Here is a 23,265-nt window from a genome sequence, read left to right on the forward strand (position 1 = left end):
AAGATTGCTGGTAATCAAACATTTGGTGGTTCCCATTGACTTCCATAGTAGGAAAAAAATACTATGGAAGTCAATGGGAACCACCAACTGTTTGATTACCAGCAATCTTCAAAATATCTTCTTTTATGTTCAACATAAGAAAGCAACTCATACAGAAAAACTGAGACTGTAAGTGATGTGAGCATGATGGGTGTGATAAGCAGTGTTGCCAACTGCTGCATAAGAGGATCCACTGGTGAGCAAGTGATGTAATGCTAAGTTCCCTCAAATCTGTTCTGCTGAGGAAACAAACTCATCTACATTATGACCTTAGGGTGAGCACATTTTTTTTTTTTTTCTGATCTATTCCTTCAACTATCCTTAAACATCCCAAAGGGGTGAAAATTCAGTTTCATAAAACATTCTAAAAATAGCATTGTTTTGGTAAATTTTATTCTATGACAATAAAGTAAAAATTTGAATGACTTAATTTCTACAACTGAATACAAAATGAACTGTAATTTGACACACACACAAAAAAAACAAAAACAAAACATATACACTAAACTGGTGCAAAATTGTTTAATCTCAGGCATTTTACATTCATGGTTCCACATGACATAGTTATTTTTTGCAATGTATCATAAAGCCATAGCAGAGTAATGGGAGAGGTGAAAGGCAAGGCAAAACATTATATAATCAATAAAGCTTTAAACAACAGCATCATTGTAGCTTTTCTACATTATTAGTTTTCTCCTGTTCTCATCATGTCTTTCCTTGGAATTCAGTTAAAACACCATTATTCATTAGACTGAATCATAAAAACAACAGTTCTGATGCAGCATGCTGGTAGGTGGCTTAAAGACAGGCTCTTAACACACGCGTCTGTACTGACCAGGACAAGACATTTGTCAGATGGTCAGTGTGTAGCTCACACCTAGCACCTCCAGCCACACATGATCAACATGTACAACAGCACATCTGATTAGGATCAGCAAGCAGATAATCAGAAAATTAAAAGGTATTGACAGAAATGTGGGGTGTGAAGTCATCTGACAACACATAACTGTGCAAATAAAACACATATCCCACAAAAAGAACAAAGCTGAGGTGAACACATGTAAGCTGGCAGGTACAAAAGTTATGAGTCTGGAGAAAATACTTGATGTGTGTTAGGAAACCGTCTGGAATTGTAATCTGGGTCCTCCTTTACTCGTTTCTTGATGTCGTTTTTCAGCTGATAAAAAAACAATATATATAAATAATTATTACTTGTTAAATAATACACAGTGCCCTCCATAAGTATTGGAACAGTAAAGACAAAATTGTTCTGTTTGCCGTGGAATCAAAAAATCTGTAAATGTGATTAAAAGAAGAATATGAGACAAAACTACAGAATGTCGCATTTTATTTATGGGTGATTCAACACAAAGATGTTTTACCAGCTAAGAAGTTCAGCACTTTTAGAGTTTCATCTACCTATGTGATGTGAGCATAAGTATTGGAACAGTTGCCTCACAGGTCTTTCTAAGTGTTCAGCTGTGTTCAGTTGCATTAATTCTTCAGATATCAAAAGCTGGAATGTGTCTTATCAGTTATATCCATTGCTTCTGCGTTCTAAGTCTTGCATTCGATGATGACACAAACAAACCAAGATGAAGACAAGGATGCCGACTCTGAAAGAAAAGCAAGCAATTTGGATGCTAAAAGAAAAGAGGTCAATTAGAGCTATAGGAAAAACAAAGGGCATGGAGAAATCAAGAGTTTGGAAACTACCGGCGACATCAGCAACCAACGATGACCTGATCGGCTGAGAAAAACAGCAGTAGTGGATGACAGACAAATAATAAAAGCTGTGAAAATGAACCCTAAAATACATGTCTGTAAAATCACCAACAACCTCCAGAAAGCTGGGGTGATGCTCTGTCAATCTACAGTCCGCAGGAGAATTTGACACAGAATTACAGAAACTACACAGCAAGATGCAAACCTCTGATCAGCACCAAAAATTGAAAGGCAAGATTCTTCCCAAATGTGAGCCAGTAGAGTTTTGGAACTGAGTTGATGGACCGATGATATCAGGGCAAAGAAATGTAAAGTCTTTGACTGCCCAAATCAATCTCTAGATTTAAATCCAATTGAACATTAATTTTACCAGATGAAGAGAAAACTAAAGACAGAAACTCCCCAAAACAAGCAACAGTTGGAATTGGCTGCATTAAAGGCTGGGGAAAAGCATTTCAAAGCATAAGACCAAGAGTCTGGTGATGTCTATGGGTTGCAGACTCCCTGCTCTGATTGCATGCAAGGGATCTACAACTAAATATTAGCTTTTAATCTTTCACATCTGCCTTAAATTCAACTGTTCCAATACTTATGCTCACATCAAATAGTGGGATGAACTCTAAAAGTGCTGTCCTTTTTATTTGGTAAAACGTGTGTGTCGAAAAACCTAATAATAAAAGTGACATTCTGTAGCTTTGTCGCATATTTATCTTTTAATCATATTTGCAAATCTCTTGACTCCACAGCAGAGAAAGCAGTTTTGTCTTTACTGTTACAATACTTATGGAGGGCACTGTATATATTTTATGCTATTTTATAAATGCAGTATATAAAATAATGGTGGCTTGTATGTTTTTGGAAATGCCCCATGTTTTGTGTGTATTGAAAGATTATGGGTAACTAATACTGAAAAATTGATATATTAAAAACTTCAAAAAAAGGTTAGTGGGGAAGTCATGGCCCAATGGTCAGAGTGTTGGACTTGCAACCCAAGGGTTGCGAGTTCGAGTCTCGGGCCGGCAGGAATTGTAGGTGGGGGGAGTGAATGTACACCGCTCTCTCCACCTTCAATACCACGACTGAGGTGCCCTTGAGCAAGGCACCGAACCCCCAACTGCTCCCCGGGCGCCTCAGCATAAATGGCTGCCCACTGCTCCGGGTGTGTGTTCACGGTGTGTGTGTTCATGTTTCAGAGTAAAGCATGCCCTTGTGTTCAATTACACATGAGCAGCTCATTATCATAGCCACCATAATATACTCAAAGCAACTTCACTCACAACATAACTTAAATTTTATTATAGTTAACTAACTTAAACACTTTATTTCAGCCAATTGCTCATTTTAATTTGACATTAACATTACATTTTTAATTAAAACTTGTACTAAACTTTTTACTCAAAGTAAAAATTGAAATAAAACTTAATAAAGACTGTATAGACATACAACACCCAGTTTGCTCCCTCGATTCAAATCAATGTTTCACAATCCTGACATGCATAATGAACAAAAATCCAGTTACAGGAACTTGAGCACATATGTTTGCATATTATTACGTCTATTTCGAGACATATGAAAATATCTTTTCACACAAGGTACCTGTTCACTGTATGCTTCTTGAAGTTCTGGTTTTTCTAAATCCCCTTGTAGGGCGTTGGGAGCTGAGATGGGTGTTACACCGGCTGACTTGGCAGCTTGATTCACTGCCTCAGTGAGTGACAGTTTTGGACCGTCACTCTTTACCATCTAGGAGACACACAATAAGAAAAATGTTGTTTATTGTGATGCTTCAGGGGAGGCAAACCAGTCTGAAGGAATACAAAGACATCAGCTAATGTGCATATGTGATGCGATCTGGGAAAACCCATCGGATTTCATGCTGGGTCATTTTCAGGAAATTCGAAAAATAGGTTGAATGTCAATTTTTTTTGTCAAAATTAGGGTTTCATTGAATTATTATTCTATAATATCTTGTCTATCATCTCTGAAAATATCTTGGCAAAATTCACTTGTTTAGTGCAGAAAAATAGTGATTTATTGCAGCAAGCAGAAAAGACCGTCTTTCTCTCATGTTAAGAACACACTGTTATATGCACAGTTGCGCAAACAGTTGCACTGTGCTTGCTTTTCTAAATGTAAACTACAGGGTACACTATTTGTGCTATCTAAACACAAGGGGTGATCAAAAGTTCAGAGACTATGCTCATCATGATAAACAACGGAAAACTGTCCTCTTCAGGGTAACGTTAGTCTGTTTGTGTATTGATGCAGTATAGCACTCCTGACCGACAGCGATCGTTAAGTAGAAGTGAAACATGTCTCACTTTAAACCTGTTTTTTTCAAAATTCCATTCTGGAAAATTATAGCTATCAGCCAACTTCAGATAGCCATAACTTTTGTTATGTTCAAGCTATGGACAAACTAAAAACCATTTTGGAAAGGGCTTTCATATGATATCAAATCTAAAAAAAAAAAAAAAAAGGTACATTTTCACCATGTGTTAGTTCTTCCTAGATCGCATCATATATTATCTCAATGTTTACATGTAGCTGCAAGGAACATAACATTTACCTTCCTGCGCTTTGCTGGCATCCCAAGCAGATATGCATCAGACAGAGGAGGCTGGGCCTTCATCTTCCTCTGACTGATCTGATCCTGTCTGATAATAGGAACCCACTCCTGCAAACAACACAGCACATCAAACCCCCACTCAGAATAACATTCAGTCTCACTTTCAATCTTCTGTGATCTGACTGGCAAAAAGTGATACACAAGGATGCCACCAGGTGCCTCGAGTAGGTTTCCAAAAATTTATGAATTTAAGGTACTAAATCTGTAGAAATAGCATGTTTTGGTGGACGTATTGTTTTTGCAATGAACGAAAGAAAATCGACTCACAGGAGGCAATGCAGCCGCCCAGGCTTCAGCATCTCTTCCTGTTTCCTCTCCTCCAACAGCTCCCTCTCCTTCCCTAGCTGGACCTCCCACTGCTCCTGCTTCCTGGGAGGAGGCCAGAGCTTCTTCTGCTGTAGTAGCAGGTGTTGGAGAAAGGCTGTCCCCCATCTGAACCATGTATAGGAGACATTGTATATGAGACCATAAAGTACATGAGAACAGGCTGTTAAACTTCCAAAGCCAAATATGTATATGTCTGGTCTGCAAAGCAATTGCATTTCATTGTAAATCACCATCAAACACTTTTATGTTTATTTACCTCCACATTCTGAGGCTCAGGATCCTGTATGGGCCTCTCTACTGATTCTTCACTCTGAGAAAACATTCATATGCATTTTAAGTCAATGCAAAATGTGCAATCCATGGTGTAATGTTTCTCGAGTGAAATAAGACTCTTAAACAAAATATTACAAAAATGTAAGTATCCCAGCACCTGATTTTTACTCGTATAAAGGTCCATAGCCATACAATTATGAGCCTGCTATGTGGCCAAGAGAGCAGGGGCAGTCCAGGATTATTCTTCTAAAAATAATTAAAGGGGTCATATGACGCGATTTCATGTTTTCCTTTCTCTTTGGAGTGTTACAATCTGTTCGTGCATAGATAAGATCTGTAAAGTCGCAAAGATTAAAGTCTCAAAGCCAAAGAGATATTTTTTCTAAAAGTTACGCAACTTTTATTCTCGTTGTAGCATTGTTGCCACTGCCGATACCGCCATGTCATGGAGACACTATGTTTTCAAATATGGTAAGGCATAACATTTGTGTCACAAACTTATGGTATTTGACCAATTACAACATACTGGATAGCTGACCAACAAGAGCACAACATGCTTTTTTTAATTTATTTTTTTAACAATGAGCTTTGTAAAAATCAACGCGTTTCAGGAAGCGGGGCAGAGTGGAGCAACAATGTACGGTATGTGGAAAATAATGGGCTCTACCATACACTTGGCGCAATGCGGCGCCAGGCGCGACGGAAGTGTTTTTTTGCTAGTTTCAGTCTGACGTAGTAATCATTTTCACGTCCTGCGCCACGTTGTTTAAATAGCAAATGCATTTGTGCCCATTTGTGTGCTCACGGACGTGCTGGTCTGAAAACGAGGTGTGTTCAGGCGAATTGTTGGCGCGTTGCTATTTGGAGGCAACTGAAATAGACTACACCACTGATCAACTAAAACCTAGTCTAAAATCAATGGGACAGTAGTTTTGGCACACAAACATGTCAAATATAAAAAAATTTAAGGATTACAATGTTAAAGATTAATATTGTGTGGGGTACATAAATATAAAAATGCCTACATGTCATAATGGATAGCCATTGCATGTATCAGAATTAAGATACCTATTTGCTCACGCACAAGCAGCTCTGTTTCCTCTCTGGAGACGCGTTCTGTCTTTGCGCTTGCAAATTCCCCCGTGTAAATAGCAAATCCGCCATGGCACAAGCGCAACCGGCTCTTAAAAGGAATGGGAGATGAGACTGATTGGTTTATTGCATGTTATCCCCAAAACACAACCATTACTCATTAAGCGAATAGGCACAACCCCTTTTAGACCATGCGCGCCGACTGTTTTTCCCGTCGTTAAACTAGCAAAAGTGGATTTGGACACGCCCTAAGTGCTCCTGCACCTAGCGCTTTATACCTTGCGCTTAGATCGTTAAAATAGGGCACAATGTTTTTTGAACCTTAAACTGCATAAACACATTGGATTACACCAAACACAGAAAATGTTTATATTTTTATCTGAACTGTCATAGCGATCCATTGATTTCCTATTGTTTAAATTAACCGCGATCCCTCCCGTTATGTCACTTTCGGTTTGGTGTTTTTCAGATGCAGAATTACAATTTTCTCACAAACGACTCCAGACTTTTTCTTGCACAAACGCATTGGTTCGCTTCAGAAGACCTTTATGAGGGATGGATGGACTCTACTGGACTTCAAAATCTAATAAAGCTTGGAACAGCCAGGACATTTTTTAATAACTCCAATTGTATTCGTCTGAAAGAAGAAAAACACATACACCTAGGATGGATTGAGGGAGAGTAAATCTTGGGGCAATTTAAATTTTTGGGTCAAGTGTCCCTTTAATGACTAAATAGAATGAGCAGGGCACAATCGAACTAAACAATGTTCACAGTATGTTAACCAAGACCATATTGACTATGCGAACATCCAGCACTGCACACTAACCAACCTTCATAACTGGTGGAATCTGAACAAAAAATATTCTGTGGAACATGTGTAGAATCAAACCTGTGTATGGATGACGTATTGAGTGATCTGTTCCTCTGTGATGGGGATGTGCTCCAGTATCACTTGAAGCCTCATTGTCATCATACTGGTTAACCAGTTCACCAGGCTAGGGTTGACCTCAGCTGACATTGTCCTCTAATAGAGAGGTGACATGTAAATTCACGTTAGGGATTCATTGAGTGTACTTGAACATTCATATACTCTCTTCACAAAAAAGATGAGTAAATGTTATTTTTTTTATTATATGTACATTTAATTTTACATTACATTTTAATAACCATTTTAATATGTCCTAACATTTTTAGGTTTTCCATGACCTTGAAATCCTGTTTTGATGTGTCTAACACCTAACACTTTTATCATTGATTGCTAAGTTTCCTTCATCAACGCAAGCCCCCACCAACATGGAAATGTCTCCTCCGCAATTTTATTTACAGTGAGCAGTTGTGGGATGAACAATAAAAGAATAACCAAGACGAAAGGGGTTGTAGGAGTCAGATGTCAGTTGTTTTGGGTACTAACGATGCGGTGGTTGATGACGGCAGTAAGGGCACTTTGTTCTCCGTTTAGACAGTAGAGGTTGAGGGCAAGACACTCAAAGAGAGCACGATTACACAGCTGTAGGAGCCGAGGTCCAAACATTTGATCTGAAGAAAAAAAAAAAAAACACATTAAATGTGGTTCAAACATTGGATTTGAAGAAACAAAACGCACATTTAAATGTATTTCATATGTTTGTGTGGAAATGTAGTTTCTGCATTTCTACAGAGCCTTTGGACATGATAAAAGATTGAAACTGCAAGCTAATAATAAGCTTATATTTGGTGAATGCATATGTTTATCAATCTTAATAGATCTAAAATCTCATGACACTTCTTGTCTAGACATACCGGTGCAATGCAGAATGTGGGTGGCAATGCCTACAAGTTGCTGTCTGAGAAAAGCCCGGTTCGTCTGGGTGATATCCACCCCATCTCGGATTGCAACGGTTGACTAGATGGGATGGACAGGAAGCATACACCTCAAATTTGCATCAGTTCCATTTTGTGAAAAACTTGTTTTTATTTTCTTTAAACTAAGCAACATCATCTTTGGCATGCTTTGACTTCATATAATATAAAATCATATATTGTGTTTGCAGTAATTCACTCAAAATGGAATTTAAAATTCAGCTTGTATTTTCTTAAAATGCTTTATATATTACCCCATACAAATATGTTATTCAAGTTATTCACATAACCCTGAAGCAGTTACTACAACTGTAGTTTTATATATATATATATATATATATATATATATATATATATATATATATATATATATATATAATCAAAATGTAATTTATTCCTGTGATGTCAAAGCTGAATTTTCAGCAGCCATTACTCCAGTCTTAAAGTGCCACATGATCCTTCAGAAATCATTCTAATATGCTGATTTGGTGATCAAGAAGCATTTTGTATTATTACCAAATGCTGAAAACAAAATTTTGTGGAAATCAAAATATTTTGCAACATTAGAAATGTCTTTACTATTATTTTTGATCAATTTATTGCAACCTTGTTAAATTAATTTCTTTCTAAAAAATAAATGTAGCTTGTAGATGTCCACTTTACATTTACAGTACTTGTTACAAACCGAGAGATCAGTGAAATTTATTTTGGGTAGTAATTGAAAAAAGTTTTCAAAGAATCAAGAAACAATCGAGGGATTCTTACAAAACTTTCTGTGATGTACTCCTCAAGTTCAGCAATTAAGTCATCAGCAGCTGCCTATAAAAACAGAAAGAAAAAATAAGACATGTAAAGAAAAACAAAAAATAGAGAAAATTGAAGAATCAGACCAGGGAAACCAAAAACAAAGTGTACTGGAGAGGAGGACAAATATGCAGAATCAAACCACTGCATTAGGCATATGCCGGTATCAAATTTTCATGTTGAGATTAATTGCTAATGCTTTTATCACAGTATATGGTATTATCACGATATTAAAATTTTGTTGCAAAAGTATCATAAATAGTACAATAGGTTTATTAACTTTTTTCTTAACAAAAATAACTGAACATTTAAATACAATAAAGCAATACACAAAAAAATATAAAGTAACAAATTTTAGACAAATTAAAGTGCAAAATAAAGACCAATAGATAACACTTCAAAGTAAGATCTAATTTTTCATTGGCAGTTTATGTTAACTAATTAATTAACTAATGTTAACTAATGATGCCCTAATGTAAAGTGTGACCTACCAATAAAAAAATCAAAACACTTTCAAACAATATCTAGGGCATGTTGTAGTCCAGATTAAAATGTAAAAAAGTTAGAAAATTATTAGCCTATTAAGTCTAAATATATAAGTATTTGTTGATGTGATGAACACCATAGCAAAATACACAAATCTGAATGGCTATCTAAATAAGTTTCAGAAACAGAAAGTAGCGCAGCTAATCACACGGGGCGTCGATGTCAACGGCTCTTGTTTACTTTGAATGGAGTGACGTCAAGCATTGCCGAACTGAACTGTTGGTCCGCTGCATCTTGATGGGTCTGTTACTTGCGGCAGAAAAAATTGAGAACTTTTCGACTTCAAGTGCCAACGCAGGCGACAGCCAATCAGATTGCATTATGCAAATTCCCTGGTGCAGACGCTAGCCAATCGCGATCACGCAAAACAAGAAAACTAATGTGATTGGATGTTGTCACTATGATGGTCGCATCAGCACCAAGCTTCAGAAACGCCCTCCATCAAGCATCCACATTGACACCCCGTGTGAATGTACCATTTGTTTACGGGCTGCATTTCTGCAGTTTAGCGCCATCTGCTGTCAGAGAGTGAATGTGTGCCTTCATCCAGAGCGTTTACATCAGAATGTGCATGCATCTTTGATGCAGCATACAGCTGTGTTGTGCATTGTGACTAGTTGATAGGAAAAGTGTCTTAAAATGTATCCAAAATTCGGAATAATGAATAGAATAATAAATAATTATTCTCTGTATTTTGAAGTGCCCACAATAACAGTATTGCAACTTGTTCATTATAGTGATATATCGCATTACCGAATACCGACACATGTCTTAACTGCATAAACACCTCAGAAACTTAAGTGTAAAGTAAGAAATGGGATGTGATACAAGATTTTTTACAAATAGTTTCTGCTGACTGTGATAACATCCTGTGTCACATTCAATTCTGTAAATATCCCTTTTTGTGCTTTATTGCATTTACATTCATCTGCGTGTTTATGTTGAAGTTGTATTATCCTGTCAGGGTTAGTAACTTGTAAAATCAGACAAGGTAAATGGCAAATCACTTTCAAAGCAACCAAACAGTGACTTCCTGTTTTGAATTTCAATTTAGTCAAAGCAAAACCATGGGATATTCCGGATATTTAGGGCACTCTACCACAGTTATGTTTTTTGGAGGTCATTTTAAATATTTTAGACTGCTGTCACTCGATATTTTAGATGTTTCCCTTATGTAACAAACCCATTGTCCTTAAAACCAAGACAAATCTATTAATGACCTGTTGAGTCCAATCAGGTGTATTTGATTAGGGAGGCATACAAGATCCATTTTTGGGGGGTATTTCAGGACCAGCATTGAGAATCGGGGCACTTGACACAGCTAAAGACAACTCACAGTGATGTTGGCCTCCGTGGGCTCACGGCCTTGCAGGAAATGCTCAATGAAGAACTGAGCGAGTTGTGGCTGGATACGACCAAGTGGCTGGTGCTGCCCGTGGAGCAACAACACCATGTCCACCATGGAGAAGTTCTGACAAACCAAAGCCAGTAGATCACCGAAGAAACCTAAACACATACACGTTCTTTAGTTTTCCTCATTCTGATTGGATAAAAAAAAAGAAATGTACTGAAAGAAAAAATGCATTAACCCCAAAGAGCTCACCCATAGCGTCTCCAGCACCAGGGGTGAAGATGTTACTAGTATGAGAGAGCCTCTGGATGAACTGTGCGATGCTCTCGGTTTCATTTTGAGGGGTTCCCAGAGAGCCCATCATGGTGGACAGGACGCCCTGCACTATCCCAGTGAAGAGCTCAGGGTTCAGACCTTCACCGACTGTGGCGGCCCCAGTAGCACTGTCTGCGTTTGGTGGGGCAGTGGGAGCAGTAGGGGTCGAGGTGGGAGGCTGTCCCGCAGGAGGCTGAGAGAAAAGTGTTTGGGAAGCCTGATGACAGAGATGCATAAAACTGTCTTATACACACTAGCATAAATTACAAAAACCAGTGAGAAAAAGGTAGAAATCTATTGTTCTTGCAAGTGAACAGGAGCTGTTGAGATTCAAAATGGGGAAAAAGGCTCAGGATATGTTGCTCCTGATAAATGGTTTCATGTAAGTTTGTCATGGCATCTACAGTATCAATGTTTGAAAATGACGATGAGCATTGTAATAAAACCTGGAAAAAAGTATATTTAGCCAAAGGAGACTATTCACCTGCATGAAGTCTGTGACCCCCTGGATTAAGGTAGGGACCCCAGGCATGGTGACTGTTATTGAAGGGCCCTGGCCGCCTGTGGCAACAGCACCTCCCAGTAGAGACCCCAACAACTGCTCTAGGTTTCCCCCTAAAGGATTCTCCTGAGGAGGTGGCGGTGCAGATCCAGGTTGAGGAGTGCTGGTATTGGTACTATTAGACTGTGTGGACCCAGAGCCACTTGAGGTGGTTGTGGTGGTGGATGGAGTGCTTGTGGAAGTGGATGTGGAGAAGGTGAATGTTTGTGAGGAGGAAGTAGTGGTTTGGCTGGCTGTGGATACAGAGAACAATAAAACATATAATACTATGCCTTAACCAGAGGCATTTTACATCAGTATTACATAAAACATTTTCAGTCTTAAGAGAATATCAGGTACATCAAGAGGACTTTGATTTTATTTGAACTGATCCACATGTCAGTTATCAAATAAAATACTCAGAAGTCATTACATGTTATCGATTTTTTAAACAAAGCAGCATATGCATAATTATAATTTAAGTTTTTTATGTAACTGTACCCATCTGCCCTGCAGCCCCTGACAGAAGCTGGCCAACTAGTCCACCAATCATCTGATTCAGAGCAGCAGGAGGGAAGTGTCCAGCCTGAGAGGAAACACACACATCTGTATAAAACCAACACACAATCAACACGTCCGAGCTAGGACTTCTATAAAAATTGTAAATTATGCATGACTGCTTCTGAATTTAGCAAACTGCAACTTCGGTACAGCACATTGCAAGTTTATAGGAATTCATATTTCAATATAACATTTTAATGTTTACATTTACATTTAATCTTTTTTTTTTTTTTTTTATCCAAAGCGACTTACAAATGAGAACAATAGAAGCAATCAGACCAACAAGAGAACAACAACAGTATACAAGTGCCATGACAAGTCTCAGTTAGTCTAGTACAGAACATGTAGCCAGGGTTTTTTTTTTAAGAATATGCCAGACAAGAAAAGAAAAGGTAAGTACTAGTATTAGTTGGTTAAGTGCTGGCGAAAAAGATGAGTCTTTAGATGTTTTTTGAAAATGAGTAAAGACTCAGCTGTTCGAATTGAGATCAGGAGGTCATTCCACCAGCTGGGCACAGTGCAGTTTACTACCTTTACTACTATAGTTTATATAATTTACTATAATATAATTAGATGTGATAGACACTTATTTGAAATAAGACAGAAACTACTACCACAGTTTGCTATGGGAGAATCTAATAGCAGAATCTTTTAATGGAGATTTTAGCAGAAATATGTGGCCCGTGCTGGCAAAATGAGCCGGAATGCACACAGGCTAATTTTGAGTTGCAGACAAAAAAAAGTTAAAAATCAATTTTGGTCGAATTTCAGGTTTTCAGAAAAATGAGTTCATTAAGCCCTCATCTAGCAATCCCAATGCTCCAAATAGTAATGAAACATCTAAAATTATCTTTATTTGTACTTTTTCTCAGTCATTCTTCGTCCGATTCAAACAAAGCATTAATCATTTTGAAGGTCTTTCAATGGAGAATTTGAAAATAAAAATAACTCATTTTTGAAAATTTGCTCATTGTGGCTCATTTTGCCAGTACAGGTCACATATGTATGCTTGGAGTGTATAGAGTTAATTAAAAACTGTAATCAAACTACTTCAAAATTCTATTCATAATACATTCATTCATGTGGTGGAACACATTCAATCCTGTCTAGAATTTACACCTCTATATTCCAGAAATATCATGGAAATTTCATTCACCTGTCCCGGCTGTTGGCCCATCATTGGTGGCACAGCTCCTCTGAGGTTAATAGTGGCCCCCCTTGTGGTAAAAGTGGGGCTGGCCATCCTGTGAGTAAAGGAGGGTCTAGTGAAAACCACTCTGGCCTGAGGTGGGTAGGGAGGCATGGGGGCTGGAGTGGAGCCAGAGCCGACGTTTGCTGCAGGTGGTGTGGTCTGTTGCCCCTGCTGGCCAGTAGAGGCGGCGTTTGCCATGGCCATGGCTTGCTGAGTGACTTGATGCACAATAGCTTGCATGAATTCTGGAGGTAGACCTGGAATCTGAACAGTAGGGGGGGCACCTGCAACATGCAAACATGTCCATTACATATGGTGCAGAAGCAGAACACACAAAATCTGAACATGTTATCATCATGTATATAAATATAACTGTATTCTTTTTAAAGACAATTTAAAGACTAACCAGGCTGTCCAGTGCCAGCAGCATTCTGTTGTCCACTTTCCTGTGCAGCATTGCCAGAATCTGAAACATATTAAACAATTCATTTAAATTCAAGTAAGGAAAAAAGGGTTCCACCACTTACACACACATAAAAAAGAAACTCACCATCAATGTTCATCTGCATCATCACTACAGGCTCCATGGTTTGATGACTGATCCGGATGACTCTGGGGCCTGGCTGTGCATTTTGCTGATTGGCTGGACCAGGCTGACCAGCAGGCGTTGGTCCCTGGCCTTGCTGATCTGATTGGCCAGTGGACTGAGGTTGACCATCAGCTGCTGGTCTGCCATTGGCTGACATAGTCACAGTAGTTCCAAGATTCAACTGCAGAATGTTAAAAGTTAATTGACATGTTTTAATTAGGCCTACTTCAAAAAAATTACCATTATAGACCCTGTGTCTCAGCATTTCCGGTAACTCTGGAAAATTTACTTCTACCAAAAACACCTCAGTACTCATCTATGAAGTGCTCTACAAAACTTTCACTTTCAGGGTTATGCAGTACATTTCCCACTGCACGAGTTTCACAGACCACATCCTTACCTGCACTGGTAGGTGATGCACGCCCGCTGGATTCAGCACAGAGGAGGTGTAATGAGACATGGGGCGGATAACGTGCAGGTGTCGAGGAGGGTTGCTCAGGAGGTTACACCGTAAGTCGCTCAGGGCGACCAGGGCGTTTCCCAAGAGACGAAGGGCCTCCCCCACGAGGTTGAGTATACGTTGGTCCTCATCCCTCTCTTGGGTCTGTTGTTCAAAAAGAAAACAAAAAACAAATATTTAACCTATTTACTGCAATTATGTACAAACACCAATCACTCAACCTACCGTCACATTACTAAATAGAAGTATTAATTCTTAGCTACAGGATCTAAGCTGTTAATGCAGTACCGTGTAAAACAACAAATCATTAAATATTGATATATGACTGCATTGCTAATTAAATTTTTACATCTCATTTTTCACTGCCTACTGAAAATGTGAAAAGACGTATTTTTATATTATGCTGGCTGAATGACTTATCATGGCCTCACTTCCAAAATTCATTCAATTTCATTCACATCAAAGTAATTATGGTGCCTGAGCTCTACATAAAGAAAAGCATTTATGATGAGTGGGCTTCTTACATTGTTGTTGTAGTCTGCTGTTGTGGCCGCCTCTAGAATGAGGTGAGCTCTCTGAATGAAGGGCTGGAGTCTCTCCTCGACTCTCCTCAGCTCAGTTAACATCTCCACCATCTCAGCTGGGCTTGGGTGGCTGATGGAAAGGCAGCAACAGGATCATCATAAATCAATGTTTCTATATGCAATTTGCATTAAACATCAGGGCATCACTTTAATACACTTATTGCGGAGGAAAACAAAGACATACACAAAACTGCTACTCAGTTTATAGATTACTGTGTAAGAGCAAAAAGTAGAGTATGGTTAAGTATATAGTGAACAAATCAAACAAAACAGACTCTGCTTAGTCAACAAAATAAGACAGCTTAGTTTGACACTTCAAAAGCAAGTCACTAGTGGTAAGAATGGTGGTTTGTCTGACTTTTAAAACTGAGTAGGATACAGAAATAGTGGGAGCTTCGCTTTTCAGTGGCTAAGCAGACACATCCTATTATAACTAAACTCCCACTGATGGTTTGCATCTGCGCTGATTAACTGCACATGAAACCAAGAAAATGTGACTCATCATCTGTGTGGAGTGTTATTGTATATATTGTATTATAATCAACAATAAAAAAAATGAGGATCCTGCACTCTTTTCAATCAACATGTAACATGATTTCAGGTCATAAATTCTTCCAAAAAGAGTAAAAAACTCAATACTTGTAATTAATTTGCTGTGTATACAAAAAAGGATTACATGGCGAGATGCTAGCAATATTCTTTTATTGTCACAAAGTTCAAAAAATGTGCAAACTAAAGAGCTCAATGCATTTAAAATCTACAACAAATGTTTCAGTCACGCAGGACCTTCCCCTTTTTTTTGGATATGCAGCAAATTAATTTCAAGCATTGTATCATCTACTCTGGATTTGATAAAACCACACTGATCACATGCTTTGGAGTCAATGTTTCAAATGCACAACAAAATCATTGTTTTATTAAGGGAGGAAACATGAACAGAGACTTTCATTGAATTTAAGGTCTCTTAAAAAAAAAAACTTGTTCAAAGATAATGCATAATTATTTAAGAGTCAGCTAGCTTATAACAACTTACAATGCATAATAGTGTATTTATATTACCATTTGAAAGTATGGGGTTAATAAATTAATACTTTTATTCAGCATTGTCATGTTATTACAAAAACATCTATTTCAAATGAATGCTGTTCTTTTGTATATTCTATTAATAAAATAATCCTGAAACTGTTTTCAAAATTGATAATAAGAAATGTTTCTTGAGCACGAAATCAGCATATTAGAATTAGGGATCCAGCGATGTATCGGACGATTTTTGATTATTTTAGAGCCATCGGCATACCGGAAATAGCATGAAAAGGGCCAATACCAATGGTTTATTAATTAACTGCATGGAGACAACGAGTTGCATAATCCAATGTTTTTCTCAATGTTTTAATTAAATACATGCCAAAACAAAATAAAATCTGTACAAAATATAGTTTGTCAGACAGCATATTTCGGCCTATGTAAATGTGACGCTGACGCATCCAACCAGTGAAACGCCCGCACTCAGCTGTAAATTCATCATAGGTACCGGTAAGTCGCAATGGAAATGCCCCGGAGTTAGTTTATCTGAAGATATGTCACAAACTGCCAATTAAGCATTAGGACTAAATTTAAGTGAAAATGAATGCCAGGTAAAATCCAGCTTTTTGTGTTTGAAACCAGCAAAATCGTGTAAAACACAGATTCACACAAATTCACATCATGCACCTGCAGCGTTTCTGTGAACAGAGAAAATGGAATAAAACTATAGGCTACATAAAAAGGAATATATAGGCCTATACACAAAATATATTTAACTTAAATCATTAACGTATTAAAAAAAAATAAAAAATTGTGCTGAGTTTGGATCATTGTAACACGCTCCAATATTAACAGAAAGGAAAACTGTTTTCTTTATTTTGCAAAAGCTTTAGAGTTTTGAAGCGTGTCAGCGACTCACACAAACATACAACATATTTTTGCTAACTTGACATCGCAGCCTGTTCATTATAAAAAATACAGTTAAATATACATAAAAATTTACACTACTCAATTTAAATAGTCAGTAGTACAGTCTGTGCCGTTCCGTGTAACCACCGCCTCACTGTATTGTTATAGCCTATGTAAAGGATGATGTTTTATGTTGAAAATGCGAGTGAAGAACAAAGCCTATAGTTTACATAAATAATATTTTAGCATCCAGACATGTCATGAAACTTTAGAGGATTTGTTGTGGAAAGAAGGGAACTAAAACAGGCTAATTGTGTTTGTAACACCTGTAAATATTTTGCTTTATTTACCGGTGTTTTAGCCTACATTATTTCTGAATGATAAAAATAAAATAGTAAAACAATAAAAATATATTGATTATAAAATGTGAGCCTACTAACTTGGGCTGTTTTTTCCTCTCAAAACGCTTATAGGAGTAGCATTTTTTTTATCCATGCTGCAAACATTTTTTAATATGTTGAAAAAATAGGCCTACTTTAATGTCTTTAAAGCACTGACAGTATTTGCTTTTGTTTAATACATTTGGTCAAAATCTAGAAAAGAGGATGCTGTATTGGCTATGACTAAGCGCAAGAAAGGCTACCAGATCAAGACCCTCGTGTTTTTTTTTTCTTTTTGAGTAAAGAAAATGCTGTACTTTATTATTATTATTATTATTATAGGCAAAGAAAAAGTTTTGAAAAACGTAATTAACCAGTATTTTGTCTACTCAGACTGGTTTCGGAATGGTAATAATACAGAGGAACGCAAGAACAAAAACGTTCAAATGCCAATTCTGCTCAGAGTGAACCGATCAATTTTTTTTCTTCCGTTTTTAACCCCTGCTTTATGCAACTGACGAATCGGCCAATAGTTGTTCGTTAAAATCGGTATCCTATAGGTGCTTAGAATGATTTCTGAAAGATCATGTAACACTGAAGACTGAAGTAATGGCTGCTGAAAATTCAGCTTTGCATCACAGGAATAAACTGCATGTTAATTGTGACCCCAAACTGTAGTGTAGATATAATTGTTTTAGATAAATTGTTTACGACAATAGAATTATATACAGCGAGATGTTAGTTTCCTAACTTAGTGAGGTTAATCAAGGCGGCAAACCTACATTTCTTGACCTGATGTCAAATGTCAACAATGTCTAAGGCAGACTGAACTGAATTCATGCCTACTCCTTCAATAGCGAACCTCAATCTCCCAGTTTTAAGAACTCCCTCTGTTTCACCTCACGTTGTAGGCGGTTGATTTTAAAGTGTCTGTACATTTCCCACAAATTTCATAATGGGCCAAACCAAAAGGTAAAATTAGACTAAAGGAACATTGCTGTCAGGTGTTTGTGAAACTTAAAGACAGAAACTCACAATTCTGTTCCAATTTGTTAGTCATTCTTCAGAAAGAAACAGAATCTATCTGTCATGTGGCAATTCACTAGTGATTCAAATTCATTTAGCAAATGTGGTACCTAGTCATTGTTTATGAAACATTAAAGATTTAACTAAAAATAGAATTGTACATTTCCTTTTTTCTTGTGAATTTTCTATAATTAATTATCATAGCGGTAAGACCAGATAAATATTCTCACATGTATCATAACTACCAGGCTGTAATTCTCCAAAAATATATTTCAGAAACCACCAGATTCTCTACTCACAATATCAAAGCCTTAACAGAGTAAGAGGAAGAAGTCTGAGCAGCTACGAACCTTTACCAGATTTAGAGTAAATCAACAATAAAATGTTCAAGTGGGTATTCCTTGACTTATTAAAAAACACACCCCCAAAATATCCCACTGTGTTTAAATAACCTAACTTATTAACAAGAATAAATGATGAGTAAAATAGTGAGAGTGATATTATAACTGCTGTATGCAAGATGGTTAGTCCTTTAACTTCTTGACTTACATTTTTGACTCATAACTTCCATTAACTTTAATTTAATTAAAAGCATGTTTCAACAGGAGCAAAAAAATCGTTGAAGGAACAGTTAATCCAAAAATGAATGTTTCGTCACATACTCATGCCATTCCATAACCCACGTGGTGTTTCCCCTCCCCTCCATGGAACACAAAAAGAGAATTTTGAAAGTATCATTATCAAGCTTTTTTACATACAACACTACTGTTCAACTATAAAGCAATCATAAATTTCTCATTTTGTGTTTATTTTTAGATTAATTATTCCCTGAAACTACATTAGAAAAACTGAAAAAGAAAAAAGTAGTTAATAAATCAGGATTTATTATATAATTAAGCTAATAATTAAATTATAACTGAACTGGTCCTACCTGAGGCCAGCTGGAGGGGGTGGGGTACCATCAGTCTGGGTGGAGGAGGAAGAGGATGGTGGGGTACTGGACGGAGGAGGAGAAGTGTCCATTGGCTGTACAGTAGGAGATGTAGTGGAAGTGGAGGAGGTGGGTGGAGGTGCAGAGTCCTCCTGAGATGCTGAGCCGTCCTCGGGCTGGCCCTACGAAAGAAGGCAGAGATGAGGGAATAATCAAACAATCAATAAGCTATGCACATGCACATTTATTTCTTCCTGATACCACAGTATGCAATAAGCCAAGCAAGGTAATCCTCAGGAATATAGCTTACCTCCAGTCTCTGGATCACAGCATTGGTGTCTCTCAGCAAGTTCTCAGCCAATAACAGCCGCAGTCTGGGCTCACTTTGCAATGACTGGTCCAAATCTATCTGAACATTCACAGAGCCATTAGTCTGGAAGAAAGAATTATATGGCATTATTTTATTTCAGTAAATTAGTTGTGTGTGTGTGTGTATTTATATATTATTTGTTTATAAAGCAAATAAATTATTTATTTATAAAGCACATTTTAAAACAAGCAAAAGGTTGACCAACAAACACATAGGCCTATATATGCTTATGTTACCCAAGGCTGTTTTTTAATATATAATAATGTTAAATATATTAACATTTAACATAATATGATACAATATTAAATATATTAAAGGGATACTCCACCCCAAAATGAAAATTTTGTCATTATTCACTTACCCCCATGTCGTTCCAAACCCGTAAAAGCTCCGTTCATCTTCGGAACACAATTTAAGACATTTTGGATGAAAACATAGAGGCTTGAGACTACCAAATAAATAACAGTGTCCATAAGGTCCATAAAAGGTATTAAAGTCGTCGTCAGAATACTCCATCTGCCATCAGATGTGCAATCTGGGTTATATGAAGCGACGGGAACATTTTTTGTAAGCGAAGAAAACAAAAATAATGACTTTATTTAACAATTCCTTTGTCAACGATCTCCTCTGTGTCTCTCCATATCACCGTATGCTCTTCTGTATCATCCGCGCCACAAGGTGCGCTGTTTCTACGTGTATTTAGCTTTGATTTGAAATAAAACAGCGCATCCTTGTGGCGCGGATGACCCTGAAGAGCATAAAAAGCATACGGTGATATGGAGAAACACAGAGGAGACCGTTGACAAAGTAATTATTGAAAAAAGTCTTTATTTTTGTTTTCTTCGCTTACAAAAAATTCCCGTTGCTTCATACAACCCAGATTGCAGATGGAGTATTCTGACAATGTTTTTCATACTTTCCTGGACCTTAACACTGGTATTTACTTGGCAGTCTATGGGACAGTCACAGGCCTCCAGGTTTTCATCCAAAATATCTTAAATTGTGTTCCGAAGTTGAAGGGAGATTTTACGGGTTTGGAACGACATGTGGGTAAGTGAATAATAACAAAATTTTCATTTTGGGGTGGAGTATCCCTTTAATAATTAATAAATATTATTACAATTTAAAATAATTATATTTGAATACATTTTAAAATGTATTTTATTTCTGGGATAACAAAAAGCAAAACTGAATTACTCCAGTCTCCTGTCACATGATCCAATCATTCTAATATGATAATTTTGTGTTAAAGAAACATTTCTTATTTTTATGGATGTTGAAAACAGCTCTGCTGCTTAATAGTTCTGTGGAAACTGCGATGCATTTATTTTTCAGGCATATCTGATGAACACAAAATTTAAAAAAAAACAACATTCTATCTATTATTTTTTTAGCATTAGAAATGTTTTACCCTTATTTTTGATCAACTTAATGCATCGTTGTTGAATAAAAGTATGAATTTATTTATTTTTGCATGCAATTTCCACCACAACAAAAGGCCTTTAGTTCACAATGGTCCTCACCCCCGTGCTGGTACTGACACGTGGATTTCTTGCACTGTCTCCCAGGCCTGTCATCATCTGCTGAATGGACATCTGAGGAATCAGAATACATTAAGCAAAAAGAACAAAAATCAAATAATACAAGTGATACTTAGTATAAAAAAGATTCAACCTGAATTTGCTGAGGGTCCATAATGTTAACTGGAACATTAAAAGTACCCAGCATAACATAGCTGTTAGCATTGCGGTCATGCGTAGGCCCAAGAGGGGTCCCTTGAGAGCTACTGGTTGAGTTTGGGTTCTGATTTCCTCCCTGAGTTGCCCCAGAGGACCCTGGTATGCCACCCGAGCCGGAGCCCTGTTGGGTGGTCTGCGGTGGGGCCCGCTCTACCAGGTGAATTACTTTTCCGTCCACGTCTAGACAGAGATGGATGAACAGGGACAAGTACAGACGAGTCACAAGACTGCAAAGGGAATATTATTCAAAAGCACATGCTGAGTTGACCGAAGAAGAAAAAAAAGCTGTTGTTTCACTTTGCAATTCGACAGAATTTGCTTTATATGGAATCGTATACACAAAATGTAAATTACGGAGTTCCCTTGAAGGATTTGGAAACTGCCGTTTTTATGCAAATCAACTCACTGTACTCTGTTAGGGTTTTCTCATCCTGAAGTACTCTGCCCTGATAAATGAGTCTTTGTTTGTCAACAGGAATTCCAACGGAGGGTGATATGTGCTCCTTGAACTCTTTCACAGTCATCTAAGAAGCAAAAAGAGAAGCTGTCAGTTCAAAAGACAACTGGTAGACAGTGGACTTCTGTCTTTATCCGCTGTCACATGACTGTCATCATTATAAAAGACACGTAACAATGAGACTAATACGAAAAATCCAGCTTACCTGTGCCTGAACTGTGTAACTCCTGCTCTGGGAGTCCAGGGTTTTCACAGTCACCTCTATGTTGTTGTATGAATGTTCATCCATGCTGTCTGTATTATGCTAGAAAACAATAATAACCAGGCAAAAAGTTTAAAAAGACGCTAATGTCTACCTCTAAACATGCAAAATCCTATAACAAACTACGTCACGGCGAAGGAAAAGTGTTACATTGCACACAGGCCACAACTGATACCCAGCTGTCACGCACACCCCACCTTTCCAGAAGTTTATTGATTTACTAGAAGCATATTCTAGAAACATATGCTTTTAGACACTAAAAGCTATTTAACTGTAAATACAGCCTACTGAAACAGTCTAGAACAGCCGCTACGAACCTGCTAACAGCCACTTGCTGCTAAACGTCCATCAAACAAGCGTTTACATAGCGTTTTTAAGACAACATATGTCCATTAATTAAAAATACATTACGTCTTCACGCATTTCGACTGATTGTCATTGATAAACTAAGCAACAAATAGACATAAACAGACAAATTAAAGTGCGCTCGAGCTGTGTAAACATGTTAGCTCTCCTATGTTTGTCCTACCTCGAGACGCGGTAACTCCTGGTTGAAATTCGTTGTTTTGCATACACACTATATTTTCCGAGTTCACTAACAGTATGGCTGTAATTTGTGCTTGTTTTGTATAAAACCGACTAGTTAATACATTGATGTAGCGAGGCTAATAGCATCGCGCTATCATGCTAGCCGGTGCTGCGCGACAAGCTCGAGGACGTGTACGATGACGTCACGGCGTTCTCATAAACTCCAGTGTAAAGAACTGTACGGAATTTGATTGTTTTATATCTTCATTGAAATTGATAAAAAACAAAAAGTCATTAACATGTTTAAAATATTATGAGATTATTTTTAGATCCCCTGTTACTAATTAATGTCACATTTTATATTACACTGGCTGTCTTATGCAGTGCTCTGTATGTTATTTGTTCTGTGTTCAATAAAAAAAAAAAAAAAAATAGTAAAGACCTGTACGTTTAACATTAATAAATGATCAATTTGGCATGCGAGTTATTAATTAGTTCAATATTAAAAGTAGTAATAATACATCTTAATGGAAAAATAAAATAGCATTTTTACACTCATTGTTTACACAAAGAGCACTACTAAAGCTAGACTGTGCTACCATGAGAACTAGCCTTTGAAACATTCAGGTTAGGTATGTTTTGAAGCATTGCTGCTGGTTTGAGCTGGTCCTAAGCATATAGCTCCTGTTTAGGACCAGCTTAAACCAGCAGCCATGCTTCAAAACATTCCTAACCAGCATATGCTGTTTTTTTCAACAGGGTGGTAAATA

At 37.4% G+C, this 23,265-nt stretch overlaps 1 protein-coding gene across 3 annotated transcripts; it reads right to left on the reverse strand.

Moving 5' to 3' along the window:
* Window positions 1–547: 547 nt before the first annotated feature.
* Window positions 548–22,728, reverse strand: bag6 (BCL2 associated athanogene 6). 3 transcript variants are annotated; one of them, XM_042739839.1, is made up of 25 exons: window positions 22,497–22,728; window positions 21,911–22,009; window positions 21,655–21,772; window positions 21,184–21,428; window positions 21,033–21,104; window positions 19,450–19,548; window positions 19,140–19,321; window positions 14,811–14,940; window positions 14,227–14,430; window positions 13,788–14,007; window positions 13,644–13,703; window positions 13,202–13,521; window positions 11,986–12,070; window positions 11,428–11,738; window positions 10,881–11,160; window positions 10,614–10,783; window positions 8,693–8,746; window positions 7,868–7,970; window positions 7,500–7,624; window positions 6,978–7,112; window positions 4,977–5,030; window positions 4,661–4,825; window positions 4,334–4,441; window positions 3,361–3,507; window positions 548–1,216 (listed from the first exon to the last, which is right to left on the reverse strand). In XM_042739839.1, exons 2-25 carry the CDS (start codon window positions 21,992–21,994, stop codon window positions 1,121–1,123), a joined length of 3,567 nt encoding a protein of 1,188 aa, XP_042595773.1. In that variant the 5' UTR covers window positions 21,995–22,009; window positions 22,497–22,728; the 3' UTR covers window positions 548–1,120. The 3 variants fall into 3 exon arrangements, with proteins under 3 accessions (XP_042595773.1, XP_042595774.1, XP_042595772.1); XM_042739840.1 differs by having other exon boundaries at window positions 10,881–11,136; window positions 19,450–19,572; XM_042739838.1 differs by having other exon boundaries at window positions 19,450–19,572.
* Between the last annotated feature and the right edge of the window lie 537 nt (window positions 22,729–23,265).

Source organism: Cyprinus carpio, chromosome B15, assembly GCF_018340385.1.
Source record: "Cyprinus carpio isolate SPL01 chromosome B15, ASM1834038v1, whole genome shotgun sequence".
Taxonomy (NCBI): Eukaryota; Metazoa; Chordata; class Actinopteri; order Cypriniformes; family Cyprinidae; genus Cyprinus; species Cyprinus carpio.